Here is a 26,932-nt window from a genome sequence, read left to right as displayed (position 1 = left end):
TGGGGAAAAACAACTCCCAGTTGTGGGATGAAATTAAGGACTGGGAAAATTTTGACTGACCGTCACTGGAAACCACTATGCTGTGAGAGGGATTGGGCAGCGGAATGTGCTCCCAATGGAAACCTCACGTAAAAGCAACAAAGTGCATGTTGTAGGGAACGCTCCTGCATTGGCAGGGAGGAAGACTACTGGAGCTAACTGGTCTTTCCCAGCTCTACTTTATATGAGCTATTCCGCATAGCAGTGATTAAGATTTGCACTATATCTGAACTCTGAAAAACCACAGGCTAGGAGTAATTTAAATATATGGTCTCTGCTGTCCCCTTCAGTGGATGTCCCTCTGTGATTAAACAGCTTAGTTGCTCATAGGACAACATCTCCACATTTTGCTTCAGTCCGAGACAAGTTCGCTTTTTCACAGTGGCCTCCACCTTGCTGTGGCCTGGCCATGATGTAATGCAAACAACCTGTCATTGCCAGTGCTCTGCATTGAACCCTGATCCTGCACTCCATCCTCAGGCGTAACCTCCTTTCACTCCAGTGGGAGTGAGGAATGCAGGGTCAGACTGTAGCCGTGCAATCTCAAAGCAAACGTTTTAAATAAGAGACCCACTAGACCAGAGGTGGGCAACCTGCAGCCCGTCAGGGTAATCCGCTGTCGGGCCGTGAGACAGTTTGTTTACATTGACCGTCCACAGCTCCCAGTGGCCACAGTTGGCCGTTCCCAGCCAATGGGAGCTGCAGAAAAATTGAAGTTTAAAGTTCCGAGAACTGAAGGCCATTGATTTAGCCCTCACTGGCCTGAAAGAACATTGGGTTGGGATCAGATTGTAGCCACAAAATGTGGTGTTATACCTAACAGCCTCACTCAGTAACACACTGCTAATTATTGGGATTGTATTGCTGAGCTAAAAATCAGTTTTAAGAGCTAGAAAACAATTTTTAATAGCTGGATCTACAGTAGTACTAGCAAGGGGATATATAGTATTTCAAACCCCTTTTCACTATGTGCTTTCAATGTGTGATTAGGACATCTACAAAGTGTCACTTTGTTAGTGGCCTCAGGTCATACAGCTCTGGGATCATGGAAGAGGTCTGATGAGCCCTCACCCCTGTTGAGGAGACCCCCAGCCCCTTTCCTTGAGCTGGGGTTGCCCTTCAAAGGGTCACACTCTCCTCCCTGGAGCTGGGCTGTAAGTTAGCGAGTGGTAGGGTCTTAGCCAGCATCACCCTCAGCAGGCCCCTGTTCCACAGGCAATCCTCAAGCACAGAGAGTTTCCGCAGGCTGGCCTTTTCCTGCTTGTGGCTGCCCAGCTGTGAGGGAGGAGTGGCGGCAGCATATAGACTGCCTTAAAACTCACCCCAACTGGTTGGGTGAGGGGAGCCTTGCACCACCCTTGCTGCAAGGTTCCTGGCCCTGGGCCCTTCAAGACACAGTTACAGCATTTCTTCCCCAAACACCACTTATTCCCACGGCCACATCCTCTCTATTAATATCTTCTAAGTCCTTCTATACATACACACATACATATCAGGCCATTCAAACTCTGAAATGGTCATGCCATTTGAAAGGTGGCTGACCCCTAGGCATCTCTACCCTGCCAGGGCAGACTACCCCAGTCGCAGCTACCAATTATGTCTGCTCATTGCATGGGGTGAAGGGATAAGGGCACAAGGAGTCTTCCTCTCCCCCTGCTACACACAATTGCATCCCTGCATTTAGGGATGCATAGGGACGGTTCCCTTCTGGTGCTCCTGAAGGCACAAGTCACCCCCAAGTAAGAAGGGAGGTGGTGCCCTGGCTCCAGTCCCCTCTCCACCAGCCAGTCGAGCTGGCCAGAGCTGAGCAAGGGTCATGCAGCACCATCCTGAAGAACCAAACTCCCTCTTGCATGTCAGCTGCTAAGGGAGAGATTATGTTTGCTAACAATCAGTTTCCCCTTGCGTGGTTAGGCTCCATGCTGCAAACACCACAGGACAGCGTGTAAGCTGTGAAGAGCAGTAGTCAGCACAGCTTGGAGCGGGGGGCACCCAGGCCATGTCCTGACCATTTTTATGCAGTTAGGCAAATTACATCTCTTGACGGGCAAGAGAGTAGCAAAACCTGCCTGGCCGGTCAAAAACCAGGCAGGTGGCAGTCCTATTTTCTTTCTTTTTTGTGATGCACGTACAACTTCACATACGCCCATCTTGTAACTAGCGGCCACGCACATCGCAGGCGGCGCCCCGCTCCCCCTCTGCATGCTCAGGGAGCCAGGCCCTCAGCTGGAGGCTGCCAAAACCACAACAGCTCCCAGCGCCAGGAACCAAGACCTGAAACCCAAGGGTGAGGCTCATCAGCAGGGAGGGGTAAGGTAAGGAGCGGGGTGGGGTAAGACAGGGGCTGAGGCTTCTGGAAAGGAGCAGGTGTAGGGGCTCCTTGGCTGGGGGGGGTGGGTAGGTGAATCTCTCCCTCCTCGGCCTACAGACACTTTAAATGGCACTCCACGGCCCCCAGGCAGGAAGCATTATGCCGTGCGTAGCTATAGTCAAACCCCATTTATCCGACCCTCCATTATCTGGCTCTCCCTATTAACTGAACACAGATGCAGAAGCGGGAGATCGCTCCTGTTAGCCACTAGATGGCGCTGCAGCCTCGCACTTTCCCATTCTCTACCTCAGCGGTTCTCAAACTTCATTGCACCGCGACCCCCTTCTGACAACAAAAGTTACTACAGCGCCCCAGGAGGGGGGACCGAAGCCTGAGTCCACCTGATTCCCACTGCCGTGGGTGGGGGAGCCACAGCACTTGGCACAGGCTGTTAAAAGCCTGTTTCGGAGAGCAAAAGCCTCCCATTTCAGATTATTTTAATCAGAGATCTCATGATCAGCTGCATGATTAAAAAATACTATTTCCCTCCTGTGGCAGGGCCACCTTACCTAGTCTGGTTTCAGACCGGCTACTGCCTCAGTTTCCCCTCACTCAGGCTGGCTCTCTCCACCTTCCTAGGAAGGACTCACTACCACGCCCATGTCTCTTTCTAGGCCCAGTTTTATCCTTCAAACTCAAAGTTTAGGGAAAACACTAGACAAAAACAGCTGCTCTGCCCGCCCTTGCTACAGCTCCCAGAGGCTCACTGAGTGCCGAAAAGGAGGGCAGACTCTTCCCATCAGTCCCATGATTCAGTGGATACTGCAGGAGCCCACCTCCCTCCTACTGCGCTTCCTCCACCTTTTATAGAGGACATCAGACCCCTTCCCAGCTGGTAGAGATGAATATACAGGGCTGACAGCCCCCAGCCCTTAAAGGGCCAGGCCACCCTGTTCCACCTCCAGGACCAGAAAGTACCAAAAGAAATCTTACATGAAAGTTTGGTCTCACAAGCCTAATTCTGAAGGCTGGAGCAGTTCAGATGCAATCCAGATCTTCTGGCTAGGTTCTTGTACCACATCCATCACAATGGTATTCAAGTGTATACACACACACAAAATGTGTTATTTTTTCATTTCCCCATTCTTCTTTGCGGAGTTTTTTTTTTTTTTTTTTTTGCCTGTATCATAAATGTGAACTGTGAGCAGTACTTAAGAGAACAGTCAGTTGAGTTAAAATAGCAGGCTTTACATTTCATTGTGAAGGCACTGAAATCCTTGTTCGTTCTGACCTCTTCCAGAAGTCACTTCCACAGTACAGTGCCTTTTGTCAAGAAATCTGTCTCCTGGGTAACCTTTGGATGCTTAAACCAAAGCAATCAAAAAGCCTGAGCCTTACAGAGTCCCCATCCACACACTTCTATAATAGCATAGTATAAATATAATAGGAAACTATTGCCATTTAGAGCATGAGCTTCTTGGAACATGGACCTTTTAGTTTATAAAGCACTAAGCCCCTTGTTAGTGCTCTACCAATCTTTATATTATCAAATGTGTTGGTAATCCTGCCCTTTTCTGGCTAAAGTCAGAACACTCAGGCACTACGCAATAGGGTCGTTTAGTAACTTCTGAGGCAGTTTAGAAAATAGAAGGAAGATTCTTCAAAGCATACTTTGAACCATGGTGCTCACAGTGAAATTTTCTGGGTGCAGCTCTTCACTGGAGCAACAATGAGGTATTAAAGTGACATCTCTCAAAGTTGTTCTTACAGGGAATCTGTCCAAAGCATAACAATTTATGCAGGTTTACTAAAAAGTCATCCTTATTTTCAATGCAGGCTTAACCAGAGTCACACACAACCATTCGAGGATCCCTTTAGACCAGCCTGTCCTGCCATAATGGATAAGCTCGAGCAAGAAAGGGTCTTTTCAGACAATTTTTGCTTATTTGAATAATAAAATTCTAGTCTTTCAGTTTAACAAAGTGAATATTATAAACAGTGATTCCACCAACCACAGTTTCCAGAGTTCAGAGTAGCAGCTGTGTTAGTCTGTATCTGCAAAAAGAAAAGGAGGACTTGTGGCACCTTAGAGACTAACAAATTTATTTGAGCATGCGACCCCTGAGCACTAAATTTGTTAGTCTCTAAGGTGCCACAAGTCCTCCTTTTAGTTTCCAGAATGTAATTAATGTAATTTTGTGGATACCATCTTCACACAATTTAAGATGCCTGCAGTTTGAGATTACTAGATTCACCAGAATTTTGTATTGTCTCAAAAAAAAAATCAAACTGTCCCTTTGAAAATGAGAGAGAATTTTATATGAATAAACACCACATGGTATATTGGTGCCCTCTCAAGCTCCTATTACAATCAACAGAAAAACCTAGATCAAGTCATTAATTGTAGTTACAGGGCAGCCACTTCCTGAGCACTCCCTCATAGCCAAAGCTTGCTCTGTAGGCATCCTGCCTCAGTTTACCCTCTTTAGGACTCCTTAAATAAACTCCCCCAGCGCAGAGTCCTTAAAACATTCCCCTTCTAGATCAAATTTATTTATAGAATTCGAAAACAAACTCACTCCTGGGGGTTCTTTCCTTTTTGATTTTTCCCTGATTTTGGCAGGCCACTCTCAACCCTACCTAGCTGAAATCTTTTCTTCTTCATATCTCATACTCACTCCTAGAGTCTTCTAATTCTCAGTCACTTTGCTTTGCCACCTTTCCCTCTTTTATAAGGCCCAGGTGCCTTCCGTTGAACTCAACTGGGCAGCAGGTAATCAGTCCCAGCTGCACTGGACATCCCCACATTCCTTCTCCAAGGGCCCAAGCACCCTGTGTCACTGCTTGTATGCAGCATTGTACAGTATTCCTATTATGGATTCCAAAAGGTTCTGTTGCTTTGAAGTTGCTCAAATATAGATTTGTCTTAGATGAAAATAGACATTATAAATCATCACCAATAGTCTGTTCTCCAACAACCCTCTTTATAATACCGCTAGCCATAGCTCTGTTCAAGGGCTCCATAGTGGCTTGTATACGAAACAGCTATTAGGGGGCCCACATAATCATATTAAAAAGTAGGGTTGAGGTAAATCTTTTGCATAACTTCAATGTTAGCTCTAGAATAAACCATTTAATGCAGTTCTGCGATGGGGCCAAGACTCTTTAAACAGAACTGCAACAAAAAGGGAATTCCTACAGGTTAAATATTTGAAAGTAGATCATGAATAGTACTGGGGAAGACTGCAGGATTCTGGTACAGTATTTACAGAGATCTGAGATTGTTAGCATCCATTCTGGAGGTAAGGACCTGATTGAACAGCCATTCTCTAGCTGGGTAGTGAGTTACCCTCCTACAGTGAAAAGTCAATTTTTCTAAAGATTTCAGATATTCCCTGCAACTTTTGGATACACAAGGCTGTAATGCACAGGAGATCAGAACTGAGTTAGGCCTCAGGTTTTGGCTCTTGGACATCCAGGGAGTAGCAATGCTGCTTATTCTTTTAAATGAAAAACTAAATGTTCACAAAATTATTTTCACCATAAATATCATTTCAGATAGAAGTAGAAGTAATTTATAAATTGTAAAGTCTATGTCACCCAATCAGAAGACTGAACCAATATGATGTGATTTAGGTGGTGTCATAAATATAAAGGGAAGGGTAAACCCCTTTAAAATCCCTCCTGGCCAAAGGAAAACTCCTCTCACCTGTAAAGGGTTAAGAAGCTAAAGGTAACCTCGCTGGCACCTGACCAAAATGACCAATGAGGAGACAAGATACTTTCAAAAGCTGGGAGGAGGGAGAGAAACAAAGGGTCTGTCTTTATTCTGCCTTTGTCTGGGATAGACCAGGAATAGAGTCTTAGAACTTTTAGTAAGTAATCTAGCTAGGTACGTGTTAGATTATGATTGCTTTAAATGGCTGAGAAAAGAATTGTGCTGAATAGAATAACTATTTCTGTCTGTGTATCTTTTTTGTAACTTAAGTTTTTGCCTAGAGGGATTCTCTATGTTTTGAATCTAATTACCCTGTAAGGTATCTACCATCCTGATTTTACAGGGGGGATTTCTTTATTTCTATTTACTTCTATTTTTATTAAAAGTCTTCTTGTAAGAAAACTGAATGCTTTTTCATTGTTCTCAGATCCAAGGGTCTGGGTCTGTAGTCACCTAGGCAAATTGGTGAGGCTTTTTACCAAACCTTGTCCAGGAAGTGGGGTGCAAGGTTTTGGGAAGTATTTGGGGGGGAAAGGCGTTGCCAAAGAGCTCTTCCCCAGTAACCAGTATTTGTTTGGTGGTAGTGGCCAATCCAAGGACAACGGGTGGAATATTTTGTACCTTGGGGAAGTTTTGACCTAAGCTGGTAAAGATAAGCTTAGGAGGTTTTTCATGCAGGTCCCCACATCTGTACCCTAGCGTTCAGAGTGGGGGAGGAACCTTGACAGGTGGCCAATCACCCATTATGAATAATTAATAACGGTAATGCCTATTGTGCCAATAACCTATAGTGTAAAATGCTTTCACACAAATGATTCAAACAATGCTGAAAAGAGCATATTTGTACAAATCACTACAGTACCTATTTGTGAACAGAGAAAAGGTCTAAAATAGTCAGATAAACTATTCCTCCAAATAGGTCACTTCGCTGTGGGCCTGACCATTAAGCTGATACATTGTATTCTTTTGCAACAACTGCTCTATAGAACACAAAATAACCTAAGTGCACGTCTGTGAATCAGAACAACTCTTTCATTAGACTGAGTAGCATGAATGACCAAAAAAACCCCAACAACTAAAAAGTCAGAAGCACCACTGGTAGTATCAAGAGCGGCATGAATGTCGCAGCTCAGTGAAAACAACAAGGAGTCTTTGTGGCACCTTAGAGACTAACAAATTTATTTGGGCATAAACTTTCATGGGCTAAAACCCACTTCATCAGATGCATGGAATGAAAAAATACAGTAAGCAGAATATATATCAGGGGTGGGCAAACTTTTTGGCCCCAGGGCCACATCGGGTACAGAAATTGTATGGTGGGCCAGGTAGGGAAGGCTGCGGGAGGCTGTGCCTCCCCAAACAGTGAGGTGTGGCCTGGCCCCAGACCCCTATCCAGCCCCCCGGAACCTCACCCCCATCCAACCCCTCCTGCTCCCCACCCTGACTGCTGCCCAGGACTCCCGCATCCTATCCAAACACCCGAGCTCTCTGCCCCCTGATTACCCCCTGAGACCCCTACCCTGCTCCCCACCCTGACTGCCCCCCGGACCTCCCCCACCCCTTATCCAATCCCCCCTGCTCTCCCCACCCCATGTTACCTGTGGGGTGGGGGAAAGGGGGGCTCAGTCCTTTCCCTGTGCATTTCCCCTGCTCATTTGGCTGCTCTCCCTGGCAGTGGGGCAGGGCTTGCTCCCTGTCTGGGCTTGGCTGCTGGGGACAGGGGCCAAGCATGCCGGGGGTGGAGGGGGGGCCCTGGCTTGCTCTGCCCCTGTCCCCGCAGCAGGGCCCAGGTCCCTTGACTGCCCCCTGCAACCTCCCTGCCCCCTGACAGCGCCCTGCAGCACCAGGTCTGGCTGCGCTATAGCCGAAGCTGCAGCCACGCTGCCCAGGTACTGGGGAAATGTGACTGTGAGGAAGGCAGGGAGGGAGGGGCCAGGGACTAGCCTCTGCCCCACCCACCACGCTGCCAGGGAGTTGGGCTGGCTCCTCCGCAAGCCTCACCCCGCTCCCTGGCAGGAGCTCGGGGGCCAGAGAGAAGGGTCCTGTGGGCTGGATGTGGCCTGCAGGCCATAGTTTGTCCCAACTCTGATATATATTATAGCACATGAAAAGATGGGAGTTGCCTTACCAAGTGGGGGGGTCCATCTTAATTGAATTGGCTCGTTAGCACTGACCCCCCACTTGGTAAGGCAACTCTCATTTTTTCATGTGCTATAAAATATATTCTGCTTGCTGTATTTTTCACTCCATGCATCTGATGAAGTGGGTTTTAGCCCACAAAAGCTTATGCCCAAATAAATGTGTTAGTCTCTCAGGTGCCACAAAGACTCCTCCTTGTTTTTATTAATACAGACTAACATGGCTACCCCTCTGAAACAGTTCAGTGATTATCCATCATTAAACTATGGATGAAATGCAACCTTAAGTAAAATGAGAAGTTTGGTTAGATTACATCTAGAAGAAAATACCCAAGTTGCCTCCTTTTAAAACTTCAGGAAGTATTCATGATAATTTACTGAATGAATTTAGACCCACGTTCTGTTTTCAGTTATATCTCACTCCATATCACAAAAAGAAAAATGATGGAACACTGCCAAGCAGGGAAGAATCAGACCTTAAATTTTATTATTGTTACATACAGGAGAAAAAAACCTGGTGTGTCATTGGCTGAAAACAATCATGTGACAAGTTAGCAACATTTCCATTGTTTACCTCCTTACAGGTTGATAATACTGACATTTGGAACAAGGTTAACTGATCAGATCACAAATCAAAATGGAAAATCCTGAGTAGCTGCACTGAGTTCCATGAAAATCTGTTATTTAGTTCTTTGAGGTTTCTATTTCTCACCCTCATACTTCATCTCCCCATTAGAATGCTAGTTCCAAAGGAAAAACTGATCCGCTTTTGACATTCATCACCACAATGAAGAGAGTCCCAGATATTTCTGATGAAGACATTCAGATTATATGTAGCAACAAATATAAAATGGCTTCTTGTTTCAGCGAACTTGAAGATTTATTGTCCCTCAGGGAAAATATTGACATTGTTTGATCAATATTGACTTCTCAGGCCAGTAAATATTGATGTTTAACAGAACAGAAGTAAATGTTTGCTTATTTTATCAATATACAGTGTTAAAAGTCACTTCCCGCACTACTTGTTTGATCCTAAAATCTTACTCACTCTGTTGTGTCCCAAAAGCTTTCCTCTCATTTGGCCTCCAGCTGCAAGGTTTGTGCATCTCCTGCTAGATATTGGGCACGCTCAACTCCTGACTTCAACTGAGGATACTCAGCCCACTGCAGGACTGAGCCCATGCAGGGTTTATATTCACTCTTATACATTTATAGTCACTCTTATCATATAAACCCATGCAGGGTTTATATTCACACATATTATATACTCTTTCCTGGCGGCTAGTGAGGTGGGATATGGATACCACAAATATTGTGGTGCTATAAATAATGTTTCAGGACCTAATGGCTTGCTGAAGGGTGTACTGATAAACTGTGAACAAGGGTGACAAGTCAGAAGCTCACTGGGCCAAATTCACCTGGCATAAACAGGAGCAGCTCGACTGGAGACACATCCACTTTCTCAGTCTGAATTTGGCTCATCATGAATAAATGTGCTGAGCTTCTGTTGCGGAATATTAATAATTTTTAACACACTTTAAATGATCTCTTCCTGTCCCTCCCTCATTTCTCCTTCCAGGACAATGTGTTGACATCTAAAAGTAGGGCACCCAAACATTCAACTCTAGGAACCAGGGCATAGCCCTTCTCTCTGCTGTATGTTTAGGTAGTCACTTTCATTGCATACTAGGTGCCTTTTACCTCTACTGAACTGGGTTTTCCCCTGCATGGCAATCTGTTCAGTTGGCAGCCTGAACTGGGCTACTAAGCAACTGGAGTAACAATATTTAAAGCAGCTTAAGTACAGTAAATTCTTAACAGTAAGAAACAAGCAAGTGATTCAGCTCTTGAACACCTAGCACAAGTTGTCATAAAACCGAACCTGTCCCTAAATCCTAATTCCACCAATACTAGAAATGTTGGTTAGTAGTATTAAATGCTGCATTAGTTAGTCTTTCAGCCAATCCTCATAAGATTTCCCTTCACATCTCACAATATTTAACAGATCATTTTTCAAAAGGGTAAAAATAATAGGTAATGTAACATATGAACCTTCAGTAGTTTATCTTTTACAAATAAAAGTAATGTCGTCATGCTGGAAAACAAAATGGCAGGATGACAGGAATAATACATATATTTTTTAAACACTTACTATTTACATGTTTTCCATTTTTTAAAATTTGATCCGGCTGATTAAATATAAGTATATAACATTTATTCAATTTACAAATTCTAGTTAGCTGATTAGTTATTAAGGTGCTCAGAAGTGTGGATGAAAACAGAACCTACAATAGATCAGTTGTGGTTATAGTTATTTACAAAGCAGTATTGTTTTTCTACTGACTTAGTTACCTTCCAAGGAAGCTGAAAGCAAAGGGCCTTGGAAAGATCTGAATATTTCTTCATAACTGACGTGTATATATTTCATATATACACATTATATATTATATACATACACACACAGAGTATAAGAACTATATATATATACACACACACACAGTGTAAGAATCTAATGCCACCAGTAAGGGGATCACCTTTCCTTGCTGGTCCCTGTTGTACAGCCTGCACAGAGGACCATCTCCAACAGCCAAACCACTGGTTTAAGTGACCACTTGAACGTATCTTGAATGTTTCCAGTACAAATTTGTTCAGATTTTAGCCAAAGACCACCAATTTCTGTTAGAAAAATGATGTAACAATACTTAGCACTTATATAGTACTGTGGCTGCTCAAAGCACGGTACAAACTGCAGCGAATTTACCCATCCAACATCTATGTGAGCAAGGTATTATTATACCTATTTTGCAGGTGGAAAATTTGTAATGGAGACATTAAGTGACTTGCCTAAGGCTACATAGCAAGTAAGTGGAAGACCCAGGATCATAACTCAGTACTCCCTAATTTCCAATTCTCTCCTCCCTTGCAGACCACACTGCCAGGATTTGCTGGTCCTTTGAGCAGTTGCTTAAGATAAGTTTTGCTGCATTATGTTTTTTTATTTCATGCACCCATAGTTATGGTGCTGGGTCTTCTAAAAATGGCAGACTTCAGATCCACATCTAGACTGCAGAAGGAAAAACTTGTTTATGTGAAGAACCAGATTAGAAGAATGTGCTTATTAGTGAAAATTCTCTCTCCCAATGAGAAAACCAAAATGACCCATATACCGTGGGTCAGATTCTTTCCCCATTAATATTCTTGCAGCCTCATTTTCTGTCCTGATGGCCAAATTCTGTCCTTAGTTACATTCTTCCAACCTCTATTTCCTGATTAAAGGCAGAATTTGGTCAAAGGTGGACATAGGACTAATTATGGAAAGAGATACTCTTACATTACTCCTTTTTGTACAGACAATACTCAGATGAGTTCATCAAAGAAGTCCTTTGGTTCAACTTATTAAGAACTTGTCAAACCAGGGGGGGAGTGTCTGACCATAATGAAGGGACTCCCCTTCATCCTTATTCCTTTAAGATGCTATATATATAAAAGGAAGTTGATTCAACTTCTGTTTATAAACTTGTACAGTCATCTCTCCATTGTACATTGAAGTACCAAATAGGTCCCAGAAGTTACAAGGCAAGATTGTTAAGGCAGCATAAGAAACTCAATATTTCATTCACACCTCTTGACTCCTTTAAGTGTATTTCTGAGGCATCAAAAGGGGTTCCTAGTTTGTGCTCACCTTTTAATAAAAAGGCATTCATTATACTGTAAGAAACTGACATGTTCAATGACAGATCAAACCTTAATTACTGTTCACTCTAGGGTAACTGATGCATTATCAAAGACTTACAAAGAGATTAGCAGTGAATATCAGACATTGTTTCTTTACCACCTCTCTTTCTGAAACACCTCTGTTTGTACAATCTCATTAGGGTGTTCTGAAATACAAGCCCCATTTATATCATTGAGCTTATTGTCTGGGAGATCCTCGGGTTTCGTGCAAAGTTTCAGCGCCCGAGAGATGAAGACATCCAAGTCAAACTGAGGGTCTGTTTCACTGTTTACATCCTTAGATTCTTTATGAGGATGGTGAGGAGATGATGGCAGACTCTGTTCTTGAAGCTCTGGAAGAGGACTAGGGCATTCAAGCCCTGACTGTGTGCTCTTAACCCATTGAGCTATCTCTAGAAAGAGGTTGGATGGTTCTTCTTCCAGTGATAACTCTGCAGTGGGTGCTATAGTTGCTGTTTTCCAGTGCGACAAGTCTAAGATAAGTTTGGGCTCTGAGTAGTGATGGGGCTTATTGTCTCTCCATAGCAGTTTGTCCAAGTAGGAAGGTGACCCCACTTTGTAATCACATGATTTCCCGTAATCAGCATCAAACATTCGGTCCATTGAGGAATGTGATTGCTCCAAGAATCTCTCTGAGCTGCTTTGAGAATATTTGCGTGGATCAACTTGTGCTTCTTCAGCAATGGAGTCGGATCCTGCTCGTGGGTCCCGTTGTACCTCCTCTATGTCATGGTATTTATCATGTCGCCACTCCAAATCAGAAGAGAGACTTACTTGATACCTGGGAAAGACATTCTGTGATTAGATGGAAAATTGTTGGCTTTGTTTGTAAGTAGGAGGAGTGTTTAAATAGATGTTCCCGCTGCTGCTGCTTTTACCTTTCCTATGCTAAAGTACCTTTTATCCAAAAATTTCAAGGGCCCAGATCTTCAAAGGTAATTAGGCACCTAACTCCCATTGATTGCAATGTGTTTTACAAAGAGTAATTAATTATACCTTCAAAAGCTATTGTGAAATAAATACATGTTACCTATGTGTTAAAGGCTGAGAGTTTAAGTGATTTGCCCAAGGTTATACATGCAAGCAGGGGCAAAGATGGGAATAGATACTAGACGACCAAATTTCCAGTCCCTTCATCTAACCACTAGACATATTCTCTCTCCCTAGAACATTAGACTCTTGGGCCAACATTAAATGAACTTTGCGGATCTACCTAGAAACACCTTAAAAAGACTTGTTTTTCTGAAAATCAGATTCCTTTAAGGTGTCCCCTGTTGGGCTCAAATATCACTAATGACTTTTGAAAATCTTGCCTTGTGCTCTAAAATATACTGCCCTCTACCAAAGATCTCCAGGCAGCTGGGAGAACAGTCAAAGCCACTGCTTTAATGTGTCATACCAGGAACTATAAAAGCAAAGGGATAAAAGTGTGACAAACTGACCTTGAGATATTGATTTACTGCTTCACTGACCATAACTGACAAGGATCTAGGGTATGCAGGTTTACACTGAAAGCAGAATCATGAGGCTCTTAAAATTACTCTTTACTTAATTTGGCTTGTTTGCCCCCAGATGCTTGTTCACTCAGACAGGGATATAACTAGTGTTGAACAGGACGGATTTTTAAAATTATTTTTTAGTGATGGTGAAATGTGGTGAATTGACAGTTCTGGATACTTGACTCCCAACCTGATATGACACCTGGAAGGAGCAGTTGTCGGGATGTGAGTAGAGTTAGGTCTCTCTGGTCTATTCTGTCCTTGACCTCTCTGCTTAGACTGCCAACAGAGCTGCCAATTAGCAAATGTTTTTTGTGATAAAGGACATCTGTTCACTGGGAATGGAACCAAGACAACCACATTCATTTCACGTAGGCTGCTGAACTGTATCAGGTGGTAACAGTTCTTAGTCACTATCCACCTGCTGTGGATTTGAACCTGTAGCCTGGATTTCAAAGGTTCCAGAGCACAGTAAAAATCCTCTGAGCCAACCAGGCTCCCCGGGAAGGAAGGAGTTAAAACTGAAACATAAATTTACCTTCTCATTCCCTCCACCTCCTCACAATTCATAGCCTCTGTCATTAAAAGTCATCATTTGCCAAGAATTGGTACAAAGTAGTCGCTGATACACCGCAGTGATTTCCTATTCAATGTATATTGAGAACCTGCAGTATGGCAGATAGCACTGCGTGGAAACTCTAGGCAAGGGTTGGCTTTTTAATGCCAGCTTTCAAATTACACAGTTACCAACTAAAAATCACTGATGTAATAAAAGACCAGCTTCCTGGGCACAATAAAGCTATCCTCCTGGTGTGTCGCTTGTCCATATTTTAAAAACAAATACTTCTTATTTGTTTTCAGTCCAAAGCATCGTAAGTCGAAACTAGTAGCAGGATTTAAACAGCAGAAACAATGAAAGAGGGTATTGAACCAGCTGCTGTCTCATAAGCAAATGCCTTTTTGAGACAAGATGACATTTCAAAAGAAACTTGTCAGTCACTCAATTGTCTTGTTCATCTCATCTTCTTCTATTTCCCCCATGACAGGAATAGAAGGAAAATTATGATTCAGGAGGAAATCACATCGGTGGTGGCTTACAAGTCGGAGCCCCACTTGGATAACTTTCATATCCTCAAAATATAAAGGTTTCAGAGTAACAGCAGTGTTAGTCTGTATTCGCAAAAAGAAAAGGAGTACTTGTGGCACCTTAGAGACTAACCAATTTATTTGAGCATGAGCTTTCGTGAGCTACAGCTCACTTCATCGGATGCATACTGTGGAAAGTATAGAAGATCTTTTTATACACACAAAGCATGAAAAAATGGGTGTTTACCACTACAAAAGGTTTTCTCTCCCCCCACCCCACTCTCCTGCTGGTAATAGCTTATCTAAAGTGATCACTCTCCTTACAATGTGTATGATACAAGAAAACTTCAGTAAATTATTTATGATACACATTGTATGATACACATTGTAAGGAGAGTGATCACTTTAGATAAGCTATTACCAGCAGGAGAGTGGGGTGGGGGGAGAGAAAACCTTTTGTAGTGGTAAGCACCCATTTTTTCATGCTTTGTGTGTATAAAAAGATCTTCTATACTTTCCACAGTATGCATCCGATGAAGTGAGCTGTAGCTCACGAAAGCTCATGCTCAAATAAATTGGTTAGTCTCTAAGGTGCCACAAGTACTCCTTTTCTTTTTTCAAAATATAAAAGGGTTAATAATAGCCAAAGGAGTGAGACATCATTCACCTTGACAAACTTTTACTCCTGGAGAAAGTGTGTCTATGAAACGCCATGAAGAGATCATTAATCTTTGAGACACTCAGCAGCTTAACAGCACTACTTTGCAAACCTGCAGTCACCGTATCAGGAACTGCTACTGTAACGCCGACAGACCCCGGTTGGCAGGATCGAACCTGGGGCCTGTGGAGCTTAGTGACTGAGCCTCTACCACATGAGCTAAAAGCCAACTGACTGTTAAGCAGACTCATTTTATCTCTCTCTCTAAGTGGTCTCAGTGCCACTAGATGGGACAGAACACCCCACCCAGGAGGTGTGTGGGTTACATACTTCCCCTAGCTGAGGACACACATCCTGAGCTTCAGAGACTTCCCAGTTGAAATCCCGGATGACCCCCCACTTGTAACACCGACAGACCCCAGATGTCGATGGGCAGGATTGAACTGGGGACTTCTGGGGCTCATGTGCCCTTAATATACATGGTCCTCTGTGCTTTGGTAAATGAATTGGGAGGAACCTTATTCCCAGGAAAATTTTTAGTTTCTTAAAAACATGGTCCCTTTGCCAGGCCCAAACTTATCCATCCCTTCCTTCCACCCATTTGTGGCAACAAGGGAGGTTTATGCTAGCCATAGAGCTACAGTAACTCAGTTAGACTGCACAGCCCAGCCCTAGGAGGCAGGGTGGAGTGTCCCAATCACTGTGAGATGCAAAGCATAGATGGGGAGAGTGCCACATTTCATACCTGCAGAACTGGGGGCTTGTTGCCATTTTAGGAGTTCTGCAGCAAATCAGCCTTTCAGCTTCTCCATTGGCGAGGTCAGGCTACAACAGACCCAGTATCTGTGGTCTTATGCAGCTTGAAAGGTGGCAGATATAGTGTTCTTAATCAGACCTTTAATGGTCTCAAAGGGTACCAGAATTAGTATTATAGCATTTGGATCAAGAAATAGAAAATAGAGAAAAAGAGCCAAATTCTTCTCATTTAAACAGATGCAACTCAGCTGAAATCAGTGTAATTCCACTCATGTAACAGATTAAAATAGAGCCCAATAATTTACATGCACAGTGAAAACTTGGTCCCACTGGAAATCAATGACAAAATTCTCACTGACTTTAGTGGGACCAGATTTGTGTTAGAATGATCAGCTGGATAATAAAAAATCGGTGTCCTTCCTGGTTTTAGAGCATGTATTACTGATTCATATAACAATGGATCAGAGAAATTCCAAATGAAGTCAATGGGTTTTGCCTGAGTAAGGAGTTCATGACTGCCTAGCCTATTAAGCCATGGATACTGCACCTGTCCCAGTTGGACATCTGGCTCTGGTTGGCTTCCATCAGTAAAATATCATCAATCTCATCCTCAATCCGGAACGGATGCTGAGAAATTGGTTCATCTTCAGGGCAGGAGTATGGGCTCATGTAAGGATGCTTCAAACCCATCTCTGCAGTTAATCGATCCCTGGGGTTAAATGTCAGGATCTTCTCCAGAAAATCAATAGCTGTGTACCACAGAGAAACAGGTTCATTAATTCCTCAAAAGCAAAACTGATTTTATTAACAGAGAAACAGGCTCCTGAATCCATAGAGACCCATCTGTTTGATTAATCATCATTAAAATAAGAACAGAATTAAAGGTTAAGTCCTATGTACATCTAACACAGAGGCATATTTGTTCTGGATGCATATGTACCGATCTTATCCTCATTGGGAGTTATGGGCATGCATTGGAACAGTTTTTAGCTTACAGTTTTTAGTTCTTTTAACAAAACAGAGGGTATGGCAGAGATAGATCGACATCTCCAAGAGAGATTGTAGAGTCAAGGCTTTGATCCAGCAGGCAGGTCCTTGTACATGAGCACTGATCCAATTTAAGGATAAGGGGCTAAAATGTTATTGTGGAATACTAACTTCCCACTCCAGCTCCCACAGAAATCAGTGGGACTCTTATAGGTGATTCTATAAATCGTTCAGTGTCTCAGAGTAGGGACATGGCTAATAGGGATAGCTGCTTAATTTGGATGTGTGACCAGCACTTTCATGCTTTCAAATCCATTTTATGGACTCACCTGATAGCCAGAAACAGGGACAGCTGTAAACTGATTGTTAAATGTTTGAATGTGCATTTGAGGTGGAATTAAATTTAAAGTGCTATTTTTAAAGTGCCTGGTGTAATCAAGGCTATGAAATAATTCTGCCCATTAACGTTTAAATAATTCTATGTGCATAAAATTTGTTTCAGAAAATACAGTACAATGTGATGCTTTCAATGAACACAAACACATGTGATGTAAGAGCAGCTATAGTGCAATTAAAGTGCATACGAAATACCATTTAAACACCAATGATTTTTCTATCTGTTTATGCTTCCTTTGCATAGGGTATGTGAAAACGTCAGCTCCTGTTGTTAAGGACATTTGGTTTACTGGGATGCATCTCAGGCCATGGCCTTAAATTCAGATAACAAAAATAGAGGTGTATGTTATTTTTTCTGTCAGATCATGTTTTTAACCCTAAATCCTGGAAAATATTAACTTACTGTACCTGTAACAATACTGGTAAATATCCCAATTCATCTGGAAAGAAACTGATCTGGGATCTTCTTTGTGTGCTCACAGGAAGAGTTAACAGTTCAGAGGAAGGAAGGGTGATACCTGTTATACCTGTGTGTAAATATTAACCAATACCTGGTTGTCTCTCACTGGATGATTTTACTGTTTGCATTAATTAATTATGAAGGAATCAAGGTCATTGGTTTGCAACAAGGATCATGGTGAAACAATTCACTCAGAGTTCAAGTCATTTGGGCAAGAAAATTTCAGTAAATTATTTAAGGATGGCAAATGACATTCCTTTCCACAAATCATGAGAGGAAATAAATTCCTTCAGTACTTAATGTCTGGAACCTGACCCAAACTTCAGCTAATGAGAGCTGATGGGTATCACCGTTGATAAGGACAAATAATGGGCTACTCTAATTAAGAGTCACACTGATCTACATGCGTAGGTCTCTGGTTTGACTCTTTACTCACATGAAAGCAATTTTTCCTTGTAGACCTTGCATATGGAATGTCAACCACACTGACAGCCCAGGATTCAGAGCAAAGAGAACAGAGAAAATACACTGCCACATGGCAGCACCTGAGCAGGCTTGGTCAACCATGGATTTCAAATAAGAGCCTAGGGAGTTCCCTGCTTTTTCACCATGTCTGGGAACAGCACAAAGATGAATGCAGAGCCCATGACTTGGTATTCGGAAGCAGAGAGGCAGCCTTGGCATCTGCTCCCTGCCAATGCTCTTGAAATTGTCCTGCCACCCCTGACTAATTAAAAAGCTGCTGGAGAGTACCAATGAAATGCTCAAGCCCTGGTCCAAAGGCTCATTGCTTGCAGCACTCAGGCACAGAGACAGAAGTCAGTTTTAGTTGGCCCCTGGACCACAGAAGGGAACAATTGTGCTGGAAGCAATTGAAGTGCTACCAGTCATTCCAGGCAGAAAGTCTTGAAGGTAAATACACCTTCCGCCCCAATCCCACAAACAAACAAAAAACAGCCAGGAGTTTGGAAAAAGTCCTGCCTTGGGATACTGTAGGGGCGTGTCAGGGATCTCAGATCTACATGGATGAAAGGAATTATTCTCTCACTGTGCACATGTGTATTTGTCCAAGAAGTAGGGAAACAAGAAAATTATCCCAACTTGGGGATAAATTCTGGGTCAGTACATCAATAACGACTCCAGAACAGACTCATATGAATGCAGCCAAAACAGCATTCACCAGGCTATAGAGGGCAACATGTCATACTTTGATAGTGTTACACCTCTGAAAGGCAAGGTGCCCACTCTTAAAGTACTGCACTGCTGCCTTGTAGCCAGACTATTATAGTAAAACGTCTCCTTTAGGACCTTACACACTTCTCCCTTCCCCTGAGCAGGAGTGGGGAGGAACGAAGTGATTTGGGCTGAGGCACAAGGGAAAGGTGAGAGAGTACCAGCTCTGTGAGATGATCCCCATCTCCCCTGGACTCTGGAAAGTCTCTGTGTGTGATCCACGGGGAGATGGGGGAAGTGTGGCATGATGCACGCCAGCCGCCCTTCTCAATATCATTGCCCACAAACCTGGAGCAATTCCCTAGCATAACACTGATCCAGGTAGCATTAACTTATGACATTTCCCCATGCCCTGATGTGATTCCTTCCTTAGGATGGGGCTGGGAGCCTAGTGGCCTGGGGGATGCCACAGGGCCTAGCTGCTGAGGGGGTGGCTGGGGCAAGATGAATCGTGAAAGGAATTCTTCCTGGAGAGAGCAGGTCTCCAGCAGCTCTCCTGTGGTGTTGTGTTTGAACTTGGGGATGGTTCCTCTTGTATAGCCCATTGGGGGGAGATCTCGTCTTAAAATCAGGAGGATGAGAGAAACCTGATCAAAATGTGACTTAAAGCTATGGTACCTTCGCCATTCAATTCCGGAAGCAGCTTGCGTAAAGGTTTCTTCACTTCCCAGGTGCTGTTGATGAAAGTTGGCATCACTTTGAGCAGCTCCTCTTTGTCCTCTTCATGGACAACGGGGATCGTCTCCAGAATGAGCTGCATCTGTTCCAGCTCATGATTCCCTATATGAGAAAACAACAGGCTTTCAGTGCTGGTGAGATTTTTTTTCATTGTTGGGTGCCTTTATGTTGTTGTGGTTTTGGTTTGGAGTTTTTGAAGACAGAGGATTTTTTCCACTTCTTTTTTTAATCTTAGGAAAATCAAGAATATAAAGTCTTGAATTGGGTATTTTCCCCCTAAAAGTATCCTTGTAGGAGCAGAAATGTGGGAGGAGAGCGTTCTCGGACCTTAGTTAAAGGGATCAAGATGTTGAACCTTCAACTAAAGCTTTCTTCCCTATGGCTTGTTTTTATTACCACCAGTTCTAATCAGCTGGAATAAATATCCCTTCCCCATTCAGTTGCTGAGGTTTCACTTCCTTGATACTTGTAATGTTGCTACTGGTGACTTAATTGGGAGTTTCAGTCCGATGGCCCAGACTGAATGGACATAGAGGTGGAATTTCCCCCTTCGAGATGGGAGCTCTCCAGGTCAATGTTCTGGCAACTAGTGGGCATTGCAAGAGAAGCTTACACTGCTACTGTCTGTGCTGTGCCCGTTGAATAGTTAAATAGAGGAGGACTTCACTCCCCTGACCCATTGACTTGGCACCTTCCATAAGCTCTCCATCCACTAAACAAAACAAGAGTGGTCAAACTTGGCTTTGGCACCTCACTTTTGTCCTTGAAGAGGATGGGCCAATGATGCAGGCCAGGTCTACTCTGGAAAAGGCTGTCAGCATAGCTATGCCAGCAAACCTTCCTCGTGGAGATGCAGTTTATATGGGCAAAAAAGTCCTTTTGCCAGTATAACTTATATCAGAAATAAACTATACCATTAAAAGCACAGTAGTGCAGATATGTGTCTACACTAGAGCTTCTGGATGACATAGAAACATCACACACACAAAAATCACACCCCATATCACATTGCTATGCCAGGCAAATCCCCTGAGAAGGCAGCATAATGACCTGTGGGGTTTCACACTGGATGCCTAGGGTGCCCACTGTGGGGTGCCGTGCTTCCTCTGTTCCTTCAGGCTTGCCCAGGTCTAGAACTGGGGAGCGGGGCTGAGTTGTTTGGGAAAAAATCCTGATTTAAAGCTTCAGTTCTGGAGGTTGGTGGATAGGAAACTGATTCTTGCTAAGAAATACGTTTACGGGCAGTGTGGCTTTACCCAGTGATTTACAAACACGGGGCCAGATTACTCACTGCACAGGCAGGACAAGAGGCAAGAAGCTCCAGCTCTTGTGCTCCCACATTGTACCTGCTGCAGTCCCTGTGCTTCCCCAAGTGTAAGGGCTGCTCCCTCCAGGTCACCCCAAAGAGTATGGTGCATGCCCAGGCTGAGGGGGGCGGTCCCCGAGCTCTTGCAGTGACTCAGCTATGACATCAGGACAGAAAGGAAATGAGGCAGGGCTGATTTTATACCCTGATGCAGCCTCTATCATTGGCAAATGGTATCTAGTGCAGAGCCCCACAATGCCCCATAGGAACCAGGGCAGGGGCTGGTGGGGGAGACTGGTCCACAGTACCAAAAGGACAAGTGGCCTTTGCAGTCCCATTGGCAGGACTGGCTTTATGCACCAGGAAAGCCAGCACGTGCTTGGGGGCGGCACAATTCCAGGGGCAGCACGTTCCAGCCACCCTTTTCTTCTTTGGGCAGTTGCACTCTCGGAGCTTGGGGTGGCAAATTTTTTTGCTTGGGGTGGCAAAAAACCTAGAGCCGGCCCTGCCCCTTGGACTGTACCCAGTTGCCATGTTATGTCTCTGATTCGGCAGCCTTGCAGAATCTTTGCTAATTAAATGCTCCCCTTGCCTCCTTTTAAATTCTCACGCAAAGGAACAAACGTACTCCTGATGCACTCCATCACGGTGTGGCTACCTGTCAGCTGCAGGCTGGTAGCTGCTCAGAAACCAGCAATGAGCACGCCCAGTAAACCTATAGCTCTGCCTGAACTCCCCGCCTGTCTTTTCCAGAAATCACTCAAACAGCCAGGTATTAAAAAATCCTCTTAGCATTTGCAGACCCAGGCTTTTAGCCAACATTTTGGCCTCACATGGGCTTTTTGCGCCGGTGTTTTCCTGCATCCAATGAAGTGAGCTGTAGCTCACGAAAGCTTATGCTCAAATAAATTGGTTAGTCTCTAAGGTGCCACAAGTACTCCTTTTCTCTTTCCTGAGTATAGTTAAAGGTGACATCCTATGATTATTTATTTCTATAGCAGTAGCACTTAAGGGCTGCATGACTCCAGACACTGCCTAAGGTTAGGCTCCAAATCTGTATTTAGGAACTTAAATAAAAGTGGTCCAGATTCCAAAGGTCCTCAGTGGGTTTTCTGGGTGCTCCGAAGGACAGGCCTCTTATTTAAACAGATATACTGGACAAATCGCGCCTCCCACCAGAGAAAAACCTGTTCTGTTTAGCAAGGCACAGCTAGACTATATGATAGTTTAGAGTGGATGATAAAGAATCAACTGCACACAACTGAAACTGAAGGCGGTGGAGGAGGTTGTTACTATACTAGCCACCAGTGAGATTTCGGTAAGGCCGAGGGCCAACGCTCCTACTCTTACAAAAAGTGCTGTGAAATCTTTAATGATCCTCTAAAATATATGGATGACCTCTCCAGTATTATAATCTGAAGAATGTCTGGTTTACCTCCAGGTGGCTGTTGTCTTTACACTATCCCACTGCTGGTGCATTATCTGAAATGACTAGCCCAGTCCACACCTGGCCTCTATGACAGCTAGGATATTTGTCTCAGTGTTCCCCCATCTGTTATATCCATTTGTTGTCTCTTGTGTTATGCTTAGAGTGTAAGCTCCTCTGAGCAGGGACTGTCTTTTTGTTCTGTTTGTGTTTGTACAGTGCCTAGCACAATGGTCTAGGATTGGTGTCCCCTAGATGCTAACACAATAAAAATAATATTTCATAGGATAATAGTGGAAAAAATTTCAGTCACTGTAAAATCACATTTTTGCTTTGCCCATGTTCACATTCCCTTCATGTTCATTTCTCGCAAACCTGCAGCGCAGTAGAGTTTTCCTGGCATAAATGTTTGTGAAAGTGAATTTCAGAGGCCAAGAATACTCAGACATATGAAAGGGAATTTTGCGTGCATAAGTATTTGCTCTAGAAATACTTGAGCACTCATCCGAGCAGGGACCAGAAACGCCATCATGTGACTTATCTGACAATTTGCAGTAAAGCAACACAGCTGGAACAACAAATAACCACCATCCAGAGAGAAGTGAACTGTTTTCAAACAATCAGCAATGTTTAAAAAATGCCATCACATAATAAATTCAAAGGAACCAAGATCAGCTCATGATAGTCTGTGACCAGAAAAAGAGATTGAATTTTTCAAATAAGTCCTCATTATAAATTACCTGGCTCTAGAGACTAACATTCAGCTGTGGTTTCACCATTCCTTCTCAGCTGAGCTCAACACTTTCAGTTTTCTAACAGCAATCTATCTAGTTGCTTAGAAGCAGATAAAGGCCAGTTTTGGTGCTTGGAGATGGGACTAAAATATTCTTTTTCTTGAAGCATGCACAGGCAGACATAAGAAAAGATTGACACAGTGAGAATTTCTATAAAGAAAACAAACAGATGTATTAAAGCTTCATAGACAGCACATGCAAGGATTAGTACTGCCAAGAGAAGTTTATCAGTACAAGCAGTTTTCAGATGTTCTCCATGGGTAAAATGTACGACAAAAGGCAGCTTACATCAACCTAACTCTGTAAGCATCTACCCTAAAATGCAGCTCCCACTGATGTCACTTGCCCACTACACCTACTTAATAACTCCACCGCCGCGAGAGGCGTAGCGCTTAGGCCGATGTAGTTAGGTCGATGCAGCTTCACTGAAAACATAGAATCATAGAATATCAGGGTTGGAAGGGACCCCAGAAGGTCATCTAGTCCAACCCCCTGCTCGAAGCAGGACCAATTCCCAGTTAAATCATCCCAGCCAGGGCTTTGTCAAGCCTGACCTTAAAAACCTCTAAGGAAGGAGATTCTACCACCTCCCTAGGTAACGCATTCCAGTGTTTCACCACCCTCTTAGTGAAAAAGTTTTTCCTAATATCCAATCTAAACCTCCCCCACTGCAACTTGAGACCATTACTCCTCGTTCTGTCATCTGCTACCATTGAGAACAGTCTAGAGCCATCCTCTTTGGAACCCCCTTTCAGGTAGTTGAAAGCAGCTATCAAATCCCCCCTCATTCTTCTCTTCTGCAGGCTAAACAATCCCAGCTCCCTCAGCTTCTCCTCATAACTCATGTGTTCCAGTCCCCTAATCATTTTTGTTGCCCTTCGCTGGACTCTCTCCAATTTATCCACATCCTTCTTGAAGTGTGGGGCCCAAAACTGGACACAGTACTCCAGATGAGGCCTCACCAATGTCGAATAGAGGGGAACGATCACGTCCCTCAATCTGCTCGCTATGCCCCTACTTATACAGCCCAAAATGCCATTGGCCTTCTTGGCAACAAGGGCACACTGCTGACTCATATCCAGCTTCTCGTCCACTGTCACCCCTAGGTCCTTTTCCGCAGAACTGCTGCCTAGCCATTCGGTCCCTAGTCTGTAGCTGTGCATTGGGTTCTTCCGTCCTAAGTGCAGGACCCTGCACTTATCCTTATTGAACCTCATCAGATTTCTTTTGGCCCAATCCTCCAATTTGTCTAGGTCCTTCTGTATCCTATCCCTCCCCTCCAGCGTATCTACCACTCCTCCCAGTTTAGTATCATCCGCAAAATTGCTTTGAGTGCAATCCACACCATCCTCCAGATCATTTATGAAGATATTGAACAAAACCGGCCCCAGGACCGACCCTTGGGGCACTCCACTTGATACCGGCTGCCAACTAGACATGGAGCCATTGATCACTACCCGTTGAGCCCGACAATCTAGCCAGCTTTCTACCCACCTTATAGTGCATTCATCCAGCCCATACTTCCTTAACTTGCTGATAAGAATACTGTGGGAGACCGTGTCAAAAGCTTTGCTAAAGTCAAGAAACAATACATCCACTGCTTTCCCTTCATCCACAGAACCAGTAATCTCATCATAAAAGGCGATTAGATTAGCCAGGCATGACCTTCCCTTGGTGAATCCATGCTGGCTGTTCCTGATCACTTTCCTCTCATGCAAGTGCTTCAGGATTGATTCTTTGAGGACCTGCTCCATGATTTTTCCGGGGACTGAGGTGAGGCTGACTGGCTGGACTGAGGTGAGGCTGACTGACACTACGTTATTGACATCGACTGTTGCTGCCTTCAAAAGCTGTCCCACAATGTCCCACACTGACAGTTAAATTGATGCAAGTGCTCCTTGGGAGGATCCACCTCACTGATACAAGGAGCATAGTGCGGACATGCAAAGCGATTTAATTACTGCAGTGGCTGTAAGTTGACGTAACTTAGGTCGACTTAATTTTGTAATGTAGACCTGCCCTTAGACTACTCACCGTGCATAAAGTTAAGGACATGTGCAAAATTTTGCAGGACTGGGACCTAAATTAAATGGTTGCCATGCATCAATGGAACTGTCAAAGATACCTCTTTTAATACTGGTACATTTCTCCACTGCTAAAAATCCTGAGATTTAGCAAACGACGTAGTTGTCCAGATATTACTAAATTTCCATTCAAGGGTGATTATCAATCAGTGGAAAGAAATAAATGGTGGAGGAGTTAGAATGGACCCAGAGTTCACTGAGACATCAGCTCTTAACAGAGCAAATCTGGGGTGAAGTCAATATTTTAACTGTTAATTCTATTCTTTATCGAAGACTGAATTTGGACCAAGAGTTCCCATGATGGCTTTCACTTTCTCATGTGTACCAAGAAGCGGCACTGCATAAATACCGAGCTGTACTATCAGCTTTCTGTCTGCCTGAATCTCTGCTTATAAACATCCCGTCACCAGTGCTCAGCCGATCGGCTAAGATCAGCTGGATATCTATAGCTGATCAACAAGAGGGGATTTTTGTACCATGAAGTTCCTTGAAGGTTGAATGATTTTTTCCCAACCTGCTTTGCCAGTAAACCATGGGCTGTAGAGCTACAGCGAGAGTAATGAGCATTTATCTGTGAAATATTTACAGGCCAGCAGTTCTGACCATGCTGCTAGCGATGGCCAAGTGAGATAGAGCAATCCAGCCAAGAATGTGGCTACTGCAGGAGAGTTTGATGGAATCTCATCAGTGTTGTTCTAAATTATTAACACTGCTATCAAAGTCAAACTCACATCTACTTTCATTATTATTTTAGAAGCTGAAATTATGTGCCTTTATTAACCAGAGATGCTAGACAGAGACATCATATAGAGGGGGCGATCACCTCTCTGAGACATAATGTAAGGAACCCATGACAACGAACAGCAGACACCATAATCGCCAGCTGAACTACCAAACTGCAGCCTCAGTGATAGAAACTAGGTCTTGCAGCTCCAAAACAAACTGGCATCTTCCATTTCAGTCACAGGAGACAGTCTATCGGTTACAGTAGCATCAGTAAAAAAAATGAGGAGTCCTTGTGGCACCTTAGAGACTAACAAATTTATTTGGGCATAAGCTTTCATGAGCTAAAACCCACTTCATCAGATGTATGAAGTAAAAGATACAGGAGCAGGTATAAATACTTGAAAGGATTATGCCAAATAAATTTGTTAGTCTCTAAGGTGCCACAAGGACTCCTCGATTTTTTTGCTGATACAGACTAACACGGCTACCACTGAAATCAGTAGCATCAGTGCTTACCCTGTGAGCATCAATCACTAGAGGAAAACACAGGGTCAGATTCCGCTGTCAGTTACCCTGTGTAAATCCAGAGTAACTCCCACTCCCAGTCAATGGAATCAGTGCAGATTTACAGCAGTGTAAATCAGATCAGATTCTGGCCCACTGTCACAGACACTTAAACATGCTGGACAATCCATCTGGAAGAGGGCAATATACACTCAGTGCACATGGTGGCTGCCCCTTCTGAGGGTGCTTGGGGAAGGAGGGGACAGGGCCTGGCTGCATTACAAACCCTGAGCTTAGGGGAGAGCAGTGACTCTTCTGGACCTTCTTTGGGGGCAGGGGGGCACACAGAGTTTGAAGGGGCAGGGAGGAGGACCAGTTGGTACATGGCACCATGCCTC

General features: G+C 43.8%; 1 protein-coding gene across 11 annotated transcripts in view; it reads right to left on the bottom strand.

Annotated features, from left to right (window-relative positions):
• Positions 1-8,666: 8,666 nt before the first annotated feature.
• MAPK4 (mitogen-activated protein kinase 4) overlaps positions 8,667-26,932 on the bottom strand; it is a 158,627-nt gene continuing 140,361 nt past the window's right edge. For 10 of the 11 annotated variants that reach the window (XM_073343546.1, XM_073343540.1, XM_073343538.1 and 7 more), the window contains 3 exons: positions 19,635-19,796; positions 16,488-16,689; positions 8,667-12,722 (listed from right to left, as the gene is read on the bottom strand). In XM_073343546.1, the coding sequence (XP_073199647.1) occupies positions 12,035-12,722; positions 16,488-16,689; positions 19,635-19,796 (1,052 nt within the window). In that variant the 3' untranslated portion in view covers positions 8,667-12,034. The remainder of the gene's footprint in view (positions 12,723-16,487; positions 16,690-19,634; positions 19,797-26,932) is intronic. The other variant, XM_073343545.1, reaches the window with a different exon arrangement.

The sequence above is a fragment of the Lepidochelys kempii genome, chromosome 5 (genome assembly GCF_965140265.1).
Source record: "Lepidochelys kempii isolate rLepKem1 chromosome 5, rLepKem1.hap2, whole genome shotgun sequence".
NCBI lineage: Eukaryota > Metazoa > Chordata > Testudines > Cheloniidae > Lepidochelys > Lepidochelys kempii.
Note: the sequence above shows the minus strand (reverse complement) of the source record. Positions and strands in the feature narration are given on the sequence as shown.